The sequence below is a fragment of the Eucalyptus grandis genome, chromosome 1 (genome assembly GCF_016545825.1).
Source record: "Eucalyptus grandis isolate ANBG69807.140 chromosome 1, ASM1654582v1, whole genome shotgun sequence".
Taxonomy (NCBI): Eukaryota; Viridiplantae; Streptophyta; class Magnoliopsida; order Myrtales; family Myrtaceae; genus Eucalyptus; species Eucalyptus grandis.
In genome coordinates, this window is record NC_052612.1 from 50027124 (window position 1) to 50047065 (window position 19942).

Genomic DNA, 19942 nt, shown 5'->3' on the forward strand with positions numbered 1-19942 from the left:
ATAGGCTCTCATCGGCCAAAACAACCAAAAAAAAAAAAAAAATCAGAATATAAAAAAAAAAATCCAAAAAAAATTAAAGAAAAGTAAAAATTAGCTGGTAGTACTAATTAAAAAAGCCGAAAGATTTTATAGCTAAAAAAAAATTTACAAATTCATTCATAAATAAATTTAAGATTTTTTGATAATTTTTTTGAGATCGAGATATATCATGAAACAGATTTCTGAAGTGTCTTAAGAAAAGCTTCTCAAAGGACGGTGATTCACGGGATCATCGATGAGTTAGAGACAGTCACGTCTATTAAAACCCAAATCAAAAGACAAGAGTATAAATGTGAATATAAGCCGGTTCTTGTTCAGAAACGGCAGGTTAATTTTTTGTCTTCATGAGGTGTGTTGGGGATTCCCTATGTATCCCAGGGCCCAGGCATCGTTTAGAACGATCATAAGATCTTTTGGGACATGAAAATATGATTTATTTCACCCGCTATCTCTCCGCGTTTTCGATATTTCCCTTGAGCCTAATGTTTATGACATTTTATTTCCCGTTTTAGCTTTTACATGCAGAATAAAAGGACGACAAGGACCCGGAGCAGTCCAGCATTTGGATGTTTATGTGTCATTGTTGCTCTTGATGAGGTTCGACAAATTTGGCAAAAAAATTGTGTTAATTGGATCTAAAGCATATAATGCATTGAATTCATTGGATCCATGAAATTATCTACCGCTCACGAACTGTTTCAGTCATGGAATCGACTATGCCTTCCCTTGATATGTCTATCTTCTATGTACCCTATTCAATTTTGTAAAGTTTTGTCGGATCACTATTAATTGTCTCAAAAGTTTAGCTCATAAATGAAGGTGTGGTTTACCATTTAAGCCCTAAATCTTATAAAAATTTGACAATTTAGTTTGAAGTCTTTTGATGATTTGTCAATTTAATCCTAAACTTGAAAATTTACTAACTTTGATCTAAAATCACTAACATGGTAGTCCAGTTAACAATGACCATCCTATATGACATGGCTAACGCTGACATAGACAACTTTTGCAATTTATTAAAAAATTTGAAATTTTGTCTATATTTTCTTAATTTTTTGAAATTCTTATCTTATCTTTTCTTTTATAACCTTGGGCTGATATGGATGCCAACCAACCCTCACATGGACTTATGCCCTCACTCACGTTCAACAAGGGCCTAGGTGAGGGCTACTACCCTCACCAGCACTTGGCCAAGGTCGGTTGGCAATCTTGTCAGTCTAAGGTTAAGGGAAAAAAGAAGAAGGAAAAGAATAAAAAAGAAAAATAATTGAAAATTCATAAAAACAAAAAAAAAATCAAAAGATTATAAAAATAGTCCACGTAAGTACTTGTTATGCCACGTAGAACAACCAACACCGACTAGATGCCATGTTGATGATTTTCAGCCAATGTTGGTAAGTCATCAGGTTTATGACCAAATTGCAAATTGTCAAAAAGCTTAAGTGTCACATTTGAAAGGATGAGAACTGAATTGGCAAATTGTTATAAGATTTAGAATAAACTAGCCAAATTGAAAGATATAAGACTAAATCGACACAAATGCAATATTTAGAATTATTATTTTTTTTTTTGTAATTTTCCCTTCAATTTCTTAAGTCCTTTTGGACGGCGACTATTGATAATTGTTAAAAATAATGAGAAGTTGCTAATAGGTGATACAAAAGAAAAGTAGTAAGTATTGAGTCACATGTGCTAAGAGTGTGTAAAAGAGTAGAGAATCGCATAGAATTAGATTGGGCTGATTCTGGGTGATGCCTTGTTCCAAATTGGTTTGGTTTCTTGTTCTAAGTGTGGAACCATCCACCCAGACTGAATCACACACACGCACACATAATTTTTATGTTAAAAATTTCAAAAACCCTAATTTGGCAATCTTGTTTGTAAGCAACGCTCACAGATGCCTTGTCTCACTCTCTTCTTTCAAGAATCCTCTCAAGTCTAAACTCAATTGCTCTCTACAATAGGGATTGGGGAGTCTGGAAGGCATTGCCTGTTCTATGGACTTACTTGGAAACTAGACCGCTGGGTGGATCCAAGAACCAATGGGTGGTCCTCAATTCCAAATATGTGGAACAGACCCTTCGTCGGTGGTTCCTAATTTCAAGGTGAGCCCATCGTAAAACCAATCACCCCTAACGAGTGTTAGTAAATGAGGCTTGGTTCAATTATTAAGGTAATTGAAGCTAGAGTGAAGAATCAAGGAATCAAAGACAAATGTTCCAGTCACAAAGCCAACAATTTGGTTACATTCCTAACGAGTGTAAGTAAATGAGGCTTGGTTCAATTCATAAGGGAATCGAAGCTAGAGTGAAGAATCGAGGAATCAAAGACAAATGTTCCAGTCACAAAGCCAACAATTTCGGTTACAACCATCACGATCCATTCAATTAAAGTAAGCACAATCACTAGTTTGCGGAGGTGAAAATCTCGAAAGCCACTAATAATAATGGTCGAGAAACATGAGTTGTCATTTTGCAACCATTTGTCGACGTGGGACAAGCAATGAGGCTATGATCGTCACATAGTGAGTTTTTTTTTTTAACCATATATAAATAAAAATTGCTAAATTTTAAGAGTCATTTAAAATGTTACTTGTTTTAGTTGTTATTGTTGTTCACTATTTCTAATAGCTATAAGTATTAGGAATGTAATTTGAGCAAGGCACCGCTAATTAATCAATGAACACTAGTTCTTCAATTTTGTCTTCAAGTTTTCTTTACATTCAAGTACCCTATACATGGTTGGTTCCGATGACCTTCAGGCTTTGTATCTTTAATTTTCTCATCATGCCGCATTTCAATCCAAGACTTAACAAAGGACCCTCCACATCTTTTATCGATTTTCATATCGATCCACATTTGAAAGAACAACAGGAATTTGAATTTCAACACTAAACTTGTAGGTCTGGTATTGGACAAAAAGCAAGTGAGGACAATCCCCGCTGTATGAACGTGAAGGCTTCAATTAACCGGCCAATCGGATGCGCCAACTCTCTCAATTCATATCATGCGTCTTGAAGGGTGGTGATTACTATCCTTAGCTAACATTCAAGCACAAAAATTGGTAAAAGCACTTTGCACAAGAACAAGAAGCCAAGGCTGACAATCCATTTTCAAACAAGTATAAAAAGTATTTTAATTTTCTAAAAATGGTGGCTAATTAAATTCCACATGGGTTCAAGTCGATTCTCTGTTCTCACCCAGGCAAGATTAGTCAAATTTGAAAATGGATTGTCAGCCTTGGGTTCTTGTTCTTGTGCAAAGTGCTTTTACCAATTTTTGTGCTTGAACGTTAGCTGAGGATAGTAATCACCATCCTTCAAAAGGACAGTCTGTCCTTACATTGATTTGCCTCACCAACTGATGATGAACAATTGAACTTTTATTGCTCCCCACCTCACCAATGAAGCCCGGACCCTTTCATTTCCCTGTATCGTCCGTGGTCGGTACCGACATCGCGGGGATCCAGGGCGGGCTTCCAAACCCCCAAAGGGGTTTGTGGCTGGAAAGCCCATGGGGAGCCTATCTTTATCGAGGGGGCCGCCTCCCTTTACCCTGCCTTCCAAGGTGGTCATAGCCTTTTAGGGTCTTGCTAAGGACCAGAAGACGTCAGCCAAGTACACGCACAAATTTCAACTCAAAGTTCTATTTTTTTTTTCTTTTTGTGCAGGCTTTAAGTTATTTTTGGCTCAGAACAACTTCGTTACATCACTTCTTTATGAGAATCATGTCTTCAAAGGATTAATCCCATTTTAGCCTCTTGATGGCGGGTATCAGTTTTACGATTTCCATTGAATTAAGTAGGAATCATTTGCTTTTGCTCCGACCTCGATGAAATTGCTTTCTAGGATAGTAAAGCAGCGAAAAGTCAAGTTGCATGTTCAATAACCAAGAAAATGATCAGGAAACCTTCATGGTCATTAGAAAAGAGATTATTGGAGTGGTTGTGAGCGCTAATGGAGCATATGATTGACAAAAAGCCAGTCGTAACATCGTCAGTGAACGCATTGGTGGAAGCAAGCAATACCAAATTAGGAGGCTTGATTAGCAGTAATTAAGTTTTTCTGTGTCCATCTTGGAAGGAAGAGTCCTCTTCATGGGCCTGAGAGAATGAATCACCAAGAATCATGTGCCGCATTATTTGAATTTGGTGGTCCTCATTGCTTTTGCATTTCCAGTTTCCGCAGAGCAAAAACAAACTCTGCACACGCTCGGATGATATTGTCCAAGAACACTGAAATCCCTGAGAAAAAGTCACGAGAAAGGTTGAAGCTCTTGCTGATATAGACGTCTCTAAGAAAGTGGGTCTCTCCCAAATTCTGCAAGAAGGGGGCATGCTGGTCCATATTTCTTAAGTACTTTAGCACTTAGCAAGAGTCAACTAAAGATTCAGCCCCATCACGGGTCTGCAAAGATGCAGATTGCTGTGATTTCCCTCTTCCATGGCATTTGCAATTCGGAGAAAGGTACTTCGTTCAGATCTCTATTATAGTTAGGTTTACAAATGTGTGGGCCCAACTCCACGGACTATAGTCATGCTACAGGTTTCTTGAAAGACATTGTCCTGGTGAGGTGTCCGATGAAAAATGTACTAACCGGAGTGTCTTGTCATTTCTCGTCCTTTTTCTCTGTTCTTCTTTAAGCTCCGGAGTACACGTTCCTTCACAACGCCGTATCAGCCCCGTCAGTAACATTCCATGACTATATGTCATCGATGAAGGAGCCCCCCGGCTGCCCGCTAGCTGCAACGCTCTCCCAAGGAGCCACGGTTTTGGTCCTCGAAAGAGGGGACTCCCCTTATGGCAACCGCAACATCAGGAACACGGTCAATTTCGTGGCGAACCTTGCGGACACTGGCCCAAACTCGCCGTTCCAGCAATTCATGTCTGAGGACGGCGTGCTCAATGCGCGGGCAAGGGTCCTCGGTGCGGGGAGCGCACTGAATGCGGGCTTTTATACACGTGCGAGCAAGGACTACGTGAAGGAGGCTGGCTGGGACAAGAAGCTGGTGGAGGAATCATATGAGTGGGTGGAGAGGAAGGTGGTGTTCGAGCTGACGGTGCTGGGGTGGCAGTCAGCGGTGAGGTACAGGCTGATTGAAGCCGGGGTGACACCCGACAGCGGCTTTACGTTCGAACATCTGTGCTGTACTAGAACCGGAGGCACCGTCTTTGATGGGAGTGGGCATAGGCACACGGCGGCTAATTTACTGGAATATGCTCAGCCCAACAATACCGCTGTCCACTTATTTGCCACAGTCCATAAGATCTTGCTTAGTTTGGTTGGTAAGTACTAGAGGTGGCACAATGGGTCTTAGACCCATATATGACCCATTTAAATTATAAATGGGTCATATATAGGTCACTTAGTTTTTGAGAAAAAGTAATTAAATGGGTTTAATAATTAAAGACTTAAGATAAGTGGGTCTTAAATAGGTTGAATTTAAAATCCACTTTTAACCAAAACCTCACAATCTCTCTCTTCCATCTTTAACTTTACAAAAATATTTTTTTTTATAAAAATCGAAATTAGAATTATTTTTTTATTTTCTTTTTATTTTCTTTTTCTTTTTATTTTTTCTTTCCTTTTTTTTTTTCTTTCTTCCTCCTCCTTCCGATGGCCGACACGGCGATGGTCGGCGACCAACCGGGCAAGCCTCGAGCTCGGCGGCATCGGGCGAGCTCGAGCTCGTAGGATTTGGCGAGACTCGAACTCGCCGGCCGAGCGAGCTCGAGCTCGCCAAATCGGCAAGGCGGAGGCCTTGCCGATCCGGCGAACTCACCGGCGTCGGGCGAGGCTCGAGCCTCGCCAATCTGGGCGAGCTTGAGGCTCGCCCGTGGCCGATTGCCGGCTATCATCGTGGCCGGCGGCGAGCAAAGAAGAATAAGAACAAAAAGAAAAAAAAAAAAGAAAAGAGAAAATTAAAAATTATATTCTTAAAAATAAAAATAAAAATAATTAAAAAAATTAAAAAATTAAATGATTTTTTAATTATTTTTATTTTAAAAATAATTATTATAGAAATTTAAAAATTTTCCATTAAATGTATGTTATATAAAACCATTTTAGCAATATCATTTTTAAAAATATATAATATATATAATATATAAGAAATGAGATTTCTGAAATTTAGTTAAGTGGATCGGATATGAGTCAAGTATAGGTCGGGTTAGATATGGGTTAAAAATTTTGCATTGCACTAAATGGGTCATAAACGGGTTACATGAGTCAATTTGAGTCAAACCATTTATGACCCGACCCAAACTCGACCCGACCCACCCGTTTAACGGGTCTAGTAAGTACTTCCTCCAATTGATTTGAGTAAAATAATGACACGATCCTCGAATCACGTGTTTTACCATTCAATATAAAGACTTGGTACATAATCTCCTCTTCATTTTTGCATCTGAGAAATGACAATTTTGTCGGCAAATAAGTACGAGTAGCATTAGAATAAGCAAATCCAAGGACCCATCCATCGACTCTGGATTCGGTCCCAGGCACGTTTTCTTAATGCCCAAAATGTGAAATTAGGTGAAAGAAGGGCAAGAGCATATGGAGTGATATTTGAAGATAAAGCGGGACGAATGCACAGGGCCTACTTGAGGAAGAAGGCGGGGAACGAGATCATAGTGTCGGCTGGAGCAATGGGAAGCCCGCAGGTGCTGATGCTCAGCGGGATTGGGCCGATGCAACATCTGAAGTACCACGGACTCAAGGCCTTGCTAGACCAGCCAATGGTCGGACAAGGGATGGCCGATAATCCGATGAACGCCCTCTTTGTCCCCTCTCGGAGGCCCGTCGACGTATCGCTCGTACAAGTGGTGGGGATCACTCGCTTCGGCAGCTACATCGAGACCTGCAGTGGAGCTGGCCTTGGCTATCAGGTAGGTTCACCCGGCTGGTTTTTTCCTCCTTTGAATTTGGGTCTTGGGCAATGTTAACTGAATGAAACATGCCTTGAACAGACAGGGCGACCCGGAATGTTGCCACCCCCGGGGAGAGGATTCGTGAACGTGTCTCTGCAAGGTGGATTCATCTATGAGAAGATAATGGGTCCGATCTCCAAAGGCCACCTCGAGCTGCGAACCACCAACCCCAGAGACAATTCCTCCGTCGCCTTCAACTACTTCAAAGAACCTGAGGACTTGAGTAGGTGCATCCAGGGCATGAAGACCATCATCGACGTCCTCGACTCTCAAGCCATGTCCAGCTTCCCCTACGGCGACATGCCTGTGGAGACAAGAAGTGTGACCACATTGCTATTGCGATTGAAGAATCCAAAGACTTGGATGCCATGACGATCAATGAGCTTATGGGTTCATTACAAGCCCATAAAGAAAGGTTTAGAAGAAAAAAAAGATTGAATTAGTGGAAAAAGTTCTCCAAACACGATTGACCATCTGAGATGAGAAGGAGCAAAGAAGAGAACCCACACAAACTCGCGGGACAAACCAAGATTGTGGTCAAGGTCGAGGTCACTTTCAAGGAAGAGGTCGTGGACGAAGCAAAGGAGATGCTACTCAAAATGACGGTAGATACTAGTATCAAAGAAGTGTTCATGGAAGAGGAAAAAACTCGACAAGCCATATGATAAATCTAAAATTCGATGTTATTTGTAATAAACCTGGCCATTATGCTTCTGACTGCTTGAACAAGGAGAGTAGCAAAGCAAATATAAGGCAAACTTAGTGAATGATGCCGATCAAGTTCTATTATTGGCGTTCAAAAAAGATGAATGAGGTCAAATTGATACGTGGTATTTAGATGCTGATGCAAGCAATCACATGTGTGGGAGAAAGGAGATGATTACCGAATTAAATGAGACAATTAAAGGGAAAGTCTCTTTCGGTGATAACTCTAAAATTCTTTTCGAAGGCAAAGGTACAATTCCGATTCTCTTGAAAAATGGTGCACGTCGGTTTATTACTAATGTTTATTATGTCCCAAAAATGTTAAGCAATATTTTGAGTTTGGGACAACTTTTGGAGAAAGGTTATATTGTTCATATGAAAGATCTTAGTCTTGTGCTAAGAGATAGAAATAATAAATTGATTGCGAATGTGAAGATGTCGAAGAACAAGATATTTACTCTCAATATAAAGAATGATATGTCTCAACATCTGAAGGCATGCATGGATAACCCTTCATGGTTGTGGCATTTGAGGTTCGACTATCTCAATTTTGGCAAACTCAATTTACTTTCTCGCAAGAAGATGGTTCATGGCTTACCACATATTGACCATCCCGATCAATTATGTAAAGGGTGTATTATCGAAAAGCATTCCAGAAATATCTTTTCGAAGGAAGCGACTTATTGAGCAAAAAAGCCACTTGAGCTGATTTATTCTAATGTGTGTGGCCTAGTCACCCCTCACTCATATGGTAGTAATCAATATTTTGTTACTTTTATTGATAATTTTATTCAAAAAACTTGGATGCATTTTTTGAAAGAAAAGACAGAGGTGTTTGATATGTTCAAACAATTCAAGAACCTAGTGGAAAAAGAGAATGGATATTTTATCAAAGATATAAGGACCGATCGTGGTGGAGAATTCACCTCAGTCAAATTCAACAAATTCTATGAGGATCATGTTATTTGGCATTTCTTGACAGCTCCGTATTCTCATCAACAAAATGGAATAGCTGAACGAAAAAATAGATCCATACTTGACATGGTTCGAAGCGTGTTTTTTTGTTTTTGGTCAGTCCTACTCTATTTCTACTCTAACTCTCACTCTCAGACTTTTATTCTGCCTCCTTGCAGGACGTAGAGTCGAAACCTACACTTGAAACTAAATCGTCCCCACCCCAACCCCCGAGAAAGTGGGGATTCGAACCCCCCACCTCCCCCTTCCATGTTTTTTGACAGGTTTGAAGCATCTTGAAGAGTAAGGGTGCGTTTGGTTGGACTTTTGGGGAAAACCTTTGAAAAAATACAAAAATACTTTAAGTCAAAGGGTTTTTCAAAATGCAAATTATATTCGTTAAATTGTATTTTGAAAGTCCATTGTGAAGTACCTTTAAGCAAAATTGCATTTGGAGAGATTATATTTACAAAGGATTTTTATAATTAAAAAAAGAAAAAATCATTAACAAAAAAATAAAAAAGTTAGTCAACAAGGGCAAGCGGTGATTGGCGATCGAAATCTGTCGCCGATGGTTAACCTATGAGGTTGCAAGACCCCAAGCGGCCCTCGGAGACCACCGGCGATGGCTGCCTGGGGTCAAGCAACCCTCGGCAAGGGCGCGACCAAGGGGCCGCGACCTCACCGCACCCTAGATCTGGGTCGCCGAAGGTCACGCGACCTCGCCGCGTGGGTCACGCAATCAATGACCCAACAACCCAGATCTGGGTAGCAGCGAGGTCACGCAACCTCTGGCAACCCAAGCTGGTCGCACGACCCAAATCTAGGTCGCCAGAAGTTGCGCAACCTCGGTGAGGGCCACCTGGTCACGTAACCTCAAGCGGCCCTTCATGGAGGTCGTGCGACAAATCTAGGTCGCCACGATCGTTGTCAGGGGTCGCCCGATTGCTTGCCCTTCGCCAGTGACTGCTTGGCCTTCAGTGACGACCACTCACATCATGCCAGTCGTGTTCAACGGAGAAGAAGAAGAAGATGAACAATAACTTAGCATGCCTAGAAGGCAAAAGCTCAAGGCAACCCCTCAACTGTTTTGGGCTTTCAGCCTTTGGAAGGCTTGCATTGGGGAAATGGGGTTCCAAAAATTTGTCAAACACACTTTATTTGGCCTAAAAGACTTTGGACACCCAAGGGGCTTTGGGAAAGCCATTCCCAAACGCACCCTAAAAATTTATCCATAGAGCTTTGGGCTGAAGTTGTTTTCTTTAAAATAGATATTTCACATGTGGACTCGAAGGCATAACTCTACAAGAAGCATGGACCGGGAGAACACCAAGTATTTCACACTTGAGAATTTTCGGGAGCATTGCTTATGCTCATGTCCCGGACAAAAAAAGATTAAAGCTGGAAGACAAGAGCAAAATGCTCATCTTTATTGGGTATAACTTCTCATCCAAAACCTCTTGTTTATTTGATTCTAACACTTTGAAAGTGTATATAGGCAGAGATGTCAAGTTCGATGAAGATGGCACGTGAGAAGACAACCTAAAAGATGAAATGAATGCTCGTGGTGATACTGATCTAACGGAGTTAAAGGATCATCCTACACCTTCTTCTTTAGTATCTTCTTCAAGTTCATCATCGCCAACCTCTTCAAACGGTCTGCTAGTGCTAAGATCAAGGAGAATGTCTATCATTTGTGAAGCTACCGATGAGGTTCACCTATGTCTTCTTGCAAATTGTGAACCACTTGTCTATAGTGATGTGGCCAAAGGAGAAAAATGGAGAAGAGCCATGAATGAAGAAATTGAAGCAATTGAGAAGAACCAAACATGGTAGCTTGCTGATCTACCAAAGGATAAGGTATCAATTGGAGTCAAATGGGTGTACAAGGTCAAGAAGAACGAGAACAGAGAAGTAACAAGATACAAGGCTAGATTAGTCGTGAAGGGGTACGACCAAAAAGTCGAAATCAACTATGATGAAGTTTTTGCCCCTATCATTTGCGTGGAATGATTAGATTGATTATTTCTATCGTTGCTCAAAATGATTGACAAATTTATCAAATGGATGTCAAATCAACATTTTTTAATAGCATCCTTGATGAAGAGATTTATGTTGAACAACCCAATGGATTTGTTATGAAAAGTTGTGAAGACAAAGTGTTGAAGTTGAAGAAAGCTCTATATGGACTTAAACAAGTACCAAGAGTGTGGAATTCCAGAATTGATGCATATTTCAAGATGAATGGATTCTCTTAATGTCCATACGAGCATGCGCTCCATTTGAAGCAAGAAAAATGTTATATTCCCTTGTTTATATGTCGATGACCTTGTTTTTATAGGAAATAATCTAATGATGATTGATGTTTTTAAGGCATCAAGAGTCAAAGAATTTGAGATGACCGACAATGGTCTCATGAATTATTTCCTTGGAATTGAAGTGAAAGCAAAGTGTCGAGGGGATTTTATTTCTCAAAAAGGATATGCAGAAAATATCCTTGAAAAATTCAACAAGAAGAATTGTACTTTGGTCAATACACCAATGGAGTGCGGAACCAAGCTTTCAAAGTTTGATGATGGCGTCGATGTTTGTTCGACATATTATAGAAGCTTGATTGGAAGTTTGAGATACTTGACATACACAAGATCGAATAGTGTTATTGTTGCTCTTGACGAGGTTCGACAAATTTTGCAAAAAGATGTGCTAATTGGATCTAAAGCATATAATGCACTGAATTAATTGGATCAATGAAATCATCTATTGCTGACGAACTGTTTCATTCATGGAATCGACTATACCTTCCCTTGATATGTCATCTTCTATAAACCCTATTCAATTCTATAAAATTTTGTCAGATCATTGTTAATTATCTCAAACATTTAGCCCATAAACGAAGGCATGATTTAACATTTAAATCCTAAATCTTATAAAAATTTGCCAATTTAGTTTTAAGTCTTTTGATGTTTTGGCAACTTAATCTTAAACCTAACAATTTACCAACTTTGATTGGAAATCACTGAACATAGCAATCTAGTTAACAATGTATGTCCTATATGGCATGTCTAACGCCGATGTGGACAATTTTTGCGATTTATTGAAAATTTTAATTTTTTAAATATTTTTCTTAATTTTTTTAAAATGCTTTTGTTTTCTTTTCTTTTATAACCTTGGGCTGGCATGGATGTCGACCCACCCTCACCTCGTCTTATGCCCTTGCCGGCCTCACTTAAGCGAGGCACCCTCACTCGTGTTCGGCAAGGGCCTTAGTTAGGGCAACTACCCTTGCTAGCACCCGGCAAGGGTCGGTCGGCAATCTCATTGGTCCGAGGTTAGGAAAAAAAAGAAAAAAAAATTCAAAATCCAAATAACTAAAAAAATTCAAAATACTACAAAAATAGTCCACATCAATGTTTGTTATGCCATGTAGAAAGACCGACATTGACTTAGATGCCATGTTAGCAATTTTCAGTCAAAATTGATAAATGGTAAAGTTTATGACTAAATTGGCAAATCATCAAAAAGTTCATCACTAAATTGGCACATTGGAAAGGTTTAAGACTAAATTAAGAATTTGTAAAAAGATCAAAATTAAATTATTGAAATATTTAAGACTGAATTGACATAAGTGCAATAGGTTTAGGAATTTTTGTGTAATTTCCCTAGCAATTTACTAAGTCCTTTTGATAGGCAATTGTTGATAATCGTGAAAAGTAATGAGAAGTTGCTACAGGTGATACAAGAGAAAAGTACTAAGTGTTGAATCACGAGTGTTAAGAGTGTGCAAAAGAATCAAGACTTTCCTAGAAATGGACTAGGCTGGTTCTAGGCGATTCTCGGTTCCAAGTTTTAGCCAATGAATATCAATCCGATTTCAACAAAAAAAAATACCGGTCCAATTCCCAATTCTAATTTGGAAGTAGCGAATGCTAATTCGATTTCTGATTCTAGGTTTAGAGCCGCTCATCTAGACCTATTATGTTAAAAATTTCAAAAACCTAATTTGGCAATCTCGCTCCATAAGGGATGCTCATAGATGCCTCATCTCACTCTATTCTCTTTGCAATAATGATTGGGGAGTCTTGGAAGGCATGGCCTATTCCACGAAACCCCTTGGGAATCGGACTGGTGGTTCGGTTCCTAAGTGGATCCAAGAATAAATGGGTGGTTCCCAATTCCAAATTTGATGAACTAGCCCTTAGTGGGTGGTTTCTAGTTTTAGGGTGAACCATCCTATAACCAATTACCCTTGACAAACGTAGGTAAATGAGGATTGGTTAAGTCAATAAGGGAGCCGAAGCTGCAGTGAAGAATCGGGGAATCAAAGACAAGATAGGTGTTTAAGTCTCGACACCCACAATTTCGACTACAACCATAACAATCCTTTCAATTGTGAAGCAAGCATGGTCACCAGTTTACAGAGCTGAAAATCCTGAAAGCCACCAATAATAATGGCCGAGAAATATGAGCTGTTATTTTGTAACCATTTGTGGACACCGGGCGAGCAATGAGGCCATGATCGTCGAGTAGTGATTTATTTTTTGTAGCCATAAATAAATACATATTGCTAAATTTTAGGTGTCACTTAGAATGATGTTAGCTTTAATTGTTACTGTTGTTAGCCATCGCTAGTAGCTATAAGTATTAGGAATGTAATTTGAGCAACGCACTGCTAATTTACCAATGAACACTAGTTCTTAAATTTTATCTTCATGTTATCTTTAGGTTTAAGTACCCATGCTTCATTTCTTTAATTTTCTTGTCAATCCGCATTTCATCGAAGACTTAATAAAGGACCCTTCACATTTTTTATCGATTTTCACATCAATGCACATTTGAAAGGTGTTTTATCAATACTTTTCGGCAAAACAACGGGAATTTGAATTCCAACACTAAACTTGTAGATGTGGCATTGGACATAAAGCAAGTGAGGACATTCCCGCGGTATGAACGTGAAGGCTTCAATTAACCGGCTAATCGGATGCGCCAACTCTCTCAATTCAGATCATGCGTCTTGAAGGATGGTGGTGATTACTATCCTCACCTAACATTCACGCACAAAAATTGAGAAAAGCACTTCGGACTGGAACAAGAGCCCAAGGCTGACAATCCATTTTCAAACGAGGATAAGAAGTCTTTTAATTTTCTAAAAATGGTGGCTAATTGAATTCCACGTGGGTTCAAGTAGATTCTCAGTTCTCACCTAAGCGCGATTATTTAAATTCGATCTCTAATCTATATAATAATAAAAAAGGACAGTCTCAGTCTTTGCATTGATTTGCCTCACCAACTGATGATGAGCAGTTGAGCTTTTATTGCTCACCACATCCCCAAAGAAGACCTCAGCCAAGTAATCGCCCAAATTTCAACTCCAAGTTCATTTTTTTTTTTTTTTTTGGTTCTCTTTTTGTATAGACGGTTGAGAAAATATGATGAACAATTGAGAAAAACAATGAAGTCAAATTTTGAGGTGTAATATCATTTTTTTCAAAAAATTATTTGCCTTACAACGTTGTTAATAGTTAGTGATAAAAATTATCTAAAATACAATAACGTCTCAATGAGAATACTAGATACATAGTAATTTTAATATTTCTCCAAAATCTCTCAAAATAAATAATTGAAATGATTGCTGTATTTTTATTTTTGGAAAGAGAAATTGAAAAAGACTTAATAATATTGATTCTAAAATCGGCATATTTATCTCATGAATAGAGTAACCCTTCAAAACTAGTTCTAAGTGAGCAGGTACATTTTCAAAGGCAATCTTGAAAAGACATAAAAATTCAGAATAAGAATAATAATAACTTTTTTTAATTCCGAATTTCAAAACTTCTAAAAATACCAATTGAACATAAATAACCTTTGGACTAATAATGATTAGCAAGATAACTTTACAAAATATAAAATTAAAATAATAAATAAGGATTAGTGATAATTATTCATGTTAAAATTGCGTAATTATTCGCAGACCCGCACGTGGATATTGTGGAGTCTAACTCACAGCTCATTATCTTCTTTTGAATAATGTGGAAGACACCCACACATATAGAGTGGTCCACTTCCTTACGACTTTCCTACGTGAGACAAGGAAAAACATTATTTTATTTGTTTTACAAATAAATAACCAACACAATCCTAAGAGTTATTTTTGGCTCCAAACAATGTCGTTACATGACTTCTTTCTAAACATCATCTCTTCAAATGATTAATCCCATTTAGCCTCTTAATGGTGGGTAATCGATTTTTCAATTTCTATTGAATTAAGCAGGAACCATTTGCTTTTGCTCCGACCTAGATGAAATTGCTTTCTAGGACAATGAGCAGCAAAGTCAAGTTGCATGTTCAATAGCCAAGAAAATGATCGTAAATTCTTCATGGTCATTTGAAAACTGGTCATTGGAGTGGTTGTGACTTGTGAGCAATGATGAAGCATAAGATTGACAAAAAGCTAGTCATAACATCACCAATGAACGCACTGGTGGAACCAAGCCATACCAAATTAGGAGACTTGAGTAGCAGTAATTAAATCGTCGTGTTCATCTTGGGAGGAAGAGATATCTTCACGGGCCTGAGAGAACGAATCGTCAAAAGGCACGAGCTGCATTGATTGAATTTGGTGGCCCACATTGCTTTTGCATTTCCAGTTTCCGCAGAGCAAGAACCAACTCTGCACATGGTCGGCTCATATTGTCCGAGAACACTGAACTCCCTGAGAAAAAGTCACGAAGCAGGTTGAAGCTCTCGTTGACATAGACGTCTCAGAGAAAGTAGGGTCTCCCAAGTTCTGCAAGAAGGGCGTGCTGTTCGGTGTTTCTAAGTACTTAAGCACTTAGCAACAGTCAACTGAAGTTTCAGCCTCATCATGGGTCTGCAAAGATGGAGATTGCTGTGTGCTTTTGCTGTGATTTCCCTCTTCCATGGCATTTGCAACTCGGAGGAAGGTACTTCGTCTAGATCTCCTACTGTAGTTAGATTTACAAATGTGTGGGCCCATGAACTGTAGTCATGCTACAGGTTTTTCAAAAGACATTGTCCTGGTGAGGTGTTTGATGAAAAATGTACTAACTGGAGTGCCTTGTAATTTCTCCTCTGTTCTTTTTTAAGCTCCGGATTACACGTTCCTTCACGATGCGGTATCGGCTCCCTCGGTTTCATTCCATGACTACATTATCATCGGTGGAGGAACCTCTGGCTGCCCGCTAGCTGCCACGCTCTCCCAGGGAGCCACGGTTTTGGTCCTAGAAAGAGGGGGCTCCCCCTACGGCAACCGCAACATCGAGAACATGGCCAATTTCGCCGCAAATCTCGCGGACACTGGCCCGAATTCGCCATCCCAGCAATTTGTGTCCGAGGATGGCGTGCTCAACACGCGGGCAAGGGTCCTCGGTGGGGGGAGCGCGCTGAACGCCGGCTTCTATACACGTGCAGGCAAGGACTATGTGAAGGAGGCTGGCTGGGACGAGAAGCTGGTGGAGGAATCGTATGAGTGGGTGGAGAGGAAGGTGGCATTCGAGCCACCGGTGCTGGGGTGGCAGTCAGCAGTGAGGGACGGGCTGATTGAAGCCGGGGTGACGCCGGACAATGGCTTTACGTACGAACATCTGCTTGGTACAAAAATTGGAGGCACCATCTTTGACAGGAGCGGGCATAGGCACACGGCGGCTAATTTGCTGGAATATGCTCAGCCCAACAATACCGTTGTCTACTTATTTGCCATTGTCCACAAGATCTTGCTCAGTACGGTCGGTAAGTACTTCCTCAAACTGATTTGAACAAAATAATGACACAATCCTCGGATCACGCGTTTTACCTATCAATATAAAGGCTTAATACATCATCTCGTCTTCATTTTCATATCTGAGAATCGCAATCATCCACAATCTTGTCGATGAATAAGAATGAGTAGATTAAGAATAAGCAAATCCAAGGACCCATCCGTCGACTCTGGATTCGGTCCCAGAAAAGTTCTTTAAATGCCCATAATGTGGAATTAGGGGAGAGAAGGCCAAGAGCATATGGAGTGATCTTTGAAGATAAAGCGGGACGAATGCACGGGGCCTACTTGAGGAAGAAGGCAGGGAATGAGATCATAGTGTCGGCAGGAGCGATGGGAAGCCCGCAGGTGCTGATGCTCAGCGGGATTGGGCCGATGCAACATCTGAAGAACCACGGAATCAAGGTCTTGCTGGACCAGCCGATGGTCGGACAAGGGATGGCCGATAATCCAATGAATGCCCTCTTTGTCCCCTCTCGCAGACCCGTTGAGGTATCGCTCATCCAAGTGGTGGGGATCACTCGCTTCGGAAGCTACATCGAGACCTCCAGTGGATCTGGCTTTGGCTATCAGGTTCACCTAGCTGGTTATTTCCTTCTTTGAATTTGGGTCTTGGGCAAATGTTAATAGAATGCAGCATCCCTTGCTCAGACAGGGCGACCACGAACGATGCCACCGCCGGTGAGTGGCTTCGTGAACACGTCTCTGCAAGGTGGATTCATCCTTGAGAAGATAAAGGGTCCGATCTCCAAAGGCCATCTTGAGCTGCGAACAACCAACCCCAAGGACAATCCCTCCGTCACCTTCAACTACTTCAAAGAACCTGAGGACTTGAGGAGGTGCGTCCAGGGCATGAAGACCATCATCGACGTCCTCAACTCTCAAGCAATGTCCAGCTTCCGCTATGACGACATACCTGTGGCGACTCTCATTAGCATGATGGTGGGGTCACCCGTGAATCTGAGGCCCCGCCACCTAACCGCCGCCATCTCACTGGAACAGTTCTGTATCGACACCGTGATGACCATTTGGCATTATCACGGAGGGTGTCAAGTTGGACGTGTGGTCGATCGCGACTACAAGGTGATCGGTGTGGATGGTTTGAGAGTTGTTGATGGTTCCACGTTCAACGCCTCTCCTGGGACAAATCCTCAAGCCACTGTTATGATGCTCGGAAGGTGGGGATTATATGTGTTTTGCCGCTTACATCATATATATGAGATAAATTTTATTAATGTCTGACGAAGGTTTGTCTTTTGCGTTTCTGTTCTGTGAATGCAGATATATGGGACAAAAGATATTGCAGGGGAGAGCTTCCAACGGGGTGAAAACCGTGTAATAGAATCGTGTCCAATGCTGTTAACTCTTTCCTGAGACGACATAAAAGTGACTTTGTGGAAGCATAACTTATGTACATGTATTTAGGGCTCCGAGAAGTCGTGTTCGATCTGAGTCGTCCTTCATACGATGTTCATAGGAATAGAACATCGAGCAAATAAAAGACAGGACCTCTTCTTCTAGAGTTCCAATATGCATCGCACGTGCGGTTTCATATAAATCGCCATGGCAAATTCTCCTCTATCAAGCTACATTTCATATTCATGCTGGAGAGTAAAGGCTGATTTACCGACAGAGGGATCAATTTCTCATTCGCAAAGTGTGCACAGCTAGTCCAGGGCAAGGAAATCCTAAAGCACCCAAAGGTGAAAGAAGAAGCTTTAGTATGAACCAAACGCAATAATCAGTGTTGAGTATTATACAATTAACTCTAATTAGCTATTTAGGCCAATGCGTCATATTGAAACTCAACATGAGTCGTATCACATCGCCTGATAGGCTGATACACTAATCTTATTACTACTTCCACTATTATTCATGCAAGCAAAGACCCAAAGCAAATAAAGCAAGTGAGAAGTGGTAGAAATTAGTAGCGGACACGCAGCTAGGTGCATGTGTTGTGTCGCCTCCTCCATCGTCCTTACTAAGGAAGGGCATCTCAACTTGTCAATATCTTTTGTTCCCTCCTACTTTCTCACCCTCAAAAGCATTTATAGAGAAAGGTGAGACAGGGATTAGAGGAAGAAGAATCTTAACCCTTTGAGACGCGAACTTTTTTGAGGATGACCGAAATGCAGAAAAGAGATGCGGGTCGCGAAAAATTTTGTTCCCCAAGGATATTACCACAACGAAAAGCAGCTTCCCTATGAATGCTTGAATAGGATATCCCTTAGCATATGCCATATTGCTTCAATGGCTTATTCCTTCCCCGAAACGTCAATTCTGCTGCTTATAAAGCTCACTGAGAAGCACACACTCTTCATGACTCAGAAGCAATTTCAGAAGTAGATAACATTGAAATACCATAAGATCTTTGGTGTGCATGTAAGCTAATCAGTGGTAGGGCGTCTCTTACTTGGCATGCAATGGTGATTAACTACTGCCGATCTTATTGGGGCTTTCTCGATTCCAATTACATGCCAAAGGAGAGTTGCCCTGCAACTGCTTCAGCTTAGCTCTCTCTCTCTCTCTCTCTCTCTCTCTCTCTCTCTGAGAAGTTTCTTCTTGGCCTTGCTAATTCAGCTGTTTATGGTTTTAGCATGGGGCAAATGGTTTCGAATTTTCTTATGCATCACTAGTGCATGTACATATCTGGTTCGCATAGCTTTCATATTATTGTGTGCTTTGCTTGTTCTGATTATGTGAACTTTCATTTGCGACAGAAGTGACAAATTGATTAGATCTCCTGTTATGTTTTTATTCTTTTAGAAGTGATTTAGTGCAAATCATTTTCCTTGTTAACGAGAGAATATGTCGTTCGATGATAAGTTGAATGACTTGTCAAAGGATCCCAGGTGACAATGGAAGACCAACACGTCCGGACCAAACCGTCGGGAAACCAAACATACCCGACGGTGTGGAGTCTACATTGGACATTACTTAAACCTCATCCAATTGGCAACCACAACGAGGACTCTACCAATTGAAAGGCCGCGCATGCATTGTTCCTTAGAACGATTTGACCACTGTAGACTGTAGAGCACTACGCATTGTCGGAATGCCGGGTATTCTAGATAATTGTCAGTGTGTATCGCCATCTGTGAGCTACTACCCGTCGACCCACGGAGAAAAATGTCTACATAAGATAAGGAGCTCATTCAGGTAAGAGGTTGGACTCTTGAGAATCCTAATTTGAGTACTTTGCACCTTCTTTCTCTCCCAAATTACTGTGTTGCAGGTGCATTCCAATTAATTACTTTGGATCCTGCGTTGCAGTTGCATTCCAGAAACTGGGCCCTGCTAGATGCTGTGGTTATACAAATTCAATATTAACATTCAGCATCCCCTCGTTATGTTATTCACCTTAGCTCAAATTGTTTCGATTTCACAATTTAGTGATTGCGTTTCTTTTCAGCAAAGAGTTTCCCCCAACCTTTCTGTGTTGTATCATCCGAGTTAATTAAGGTTGAATGCAAATAGCATGCTACTTATATATTTAAGTTCTATTGTACTCTATTTCTCTAGGTCGTCATGTAACTCTTGGG

At 40.5% G+C, this 19942-nt stretch overlaps 1 protein-coding gene and 1 pseudogene across 1 annotated transcript; both read left to right on the forward strand.

Annotated features, from left to right (window-relative positions):
* Nucleotides 1-4452: 4452 nt before the first annotated feature.
* Nucleotides 4453-7339, forward strand: LOC104415558 (annotated as a pseudogene).
* Nucleotides 7340-15308: 7969 nt separating this feature from the next.
* LOC104449261 (protein HOTHEAD) lies at nt 15309-17929 on the forward strand. The gene is made up of 5 exons (XM_010063377.3): nt 15309-15567; nt 15731-16372; nt 16621-16973; nt 17052-17578; nt 17682-17929. The coding sequence occupies exons 1-5, from the start codon at nt 15489-15491 to the stop codon at nt 17737-17739; spliced, it is 1659 nt and encodes a 552-aa protein (XP_010061679.2). The 5' UTR covers nt 15309-15488; the 3' UTR covers nt 17740-17929.
* Nucleotides 17930-19942: the final 2013 nt, after the last annotated feature.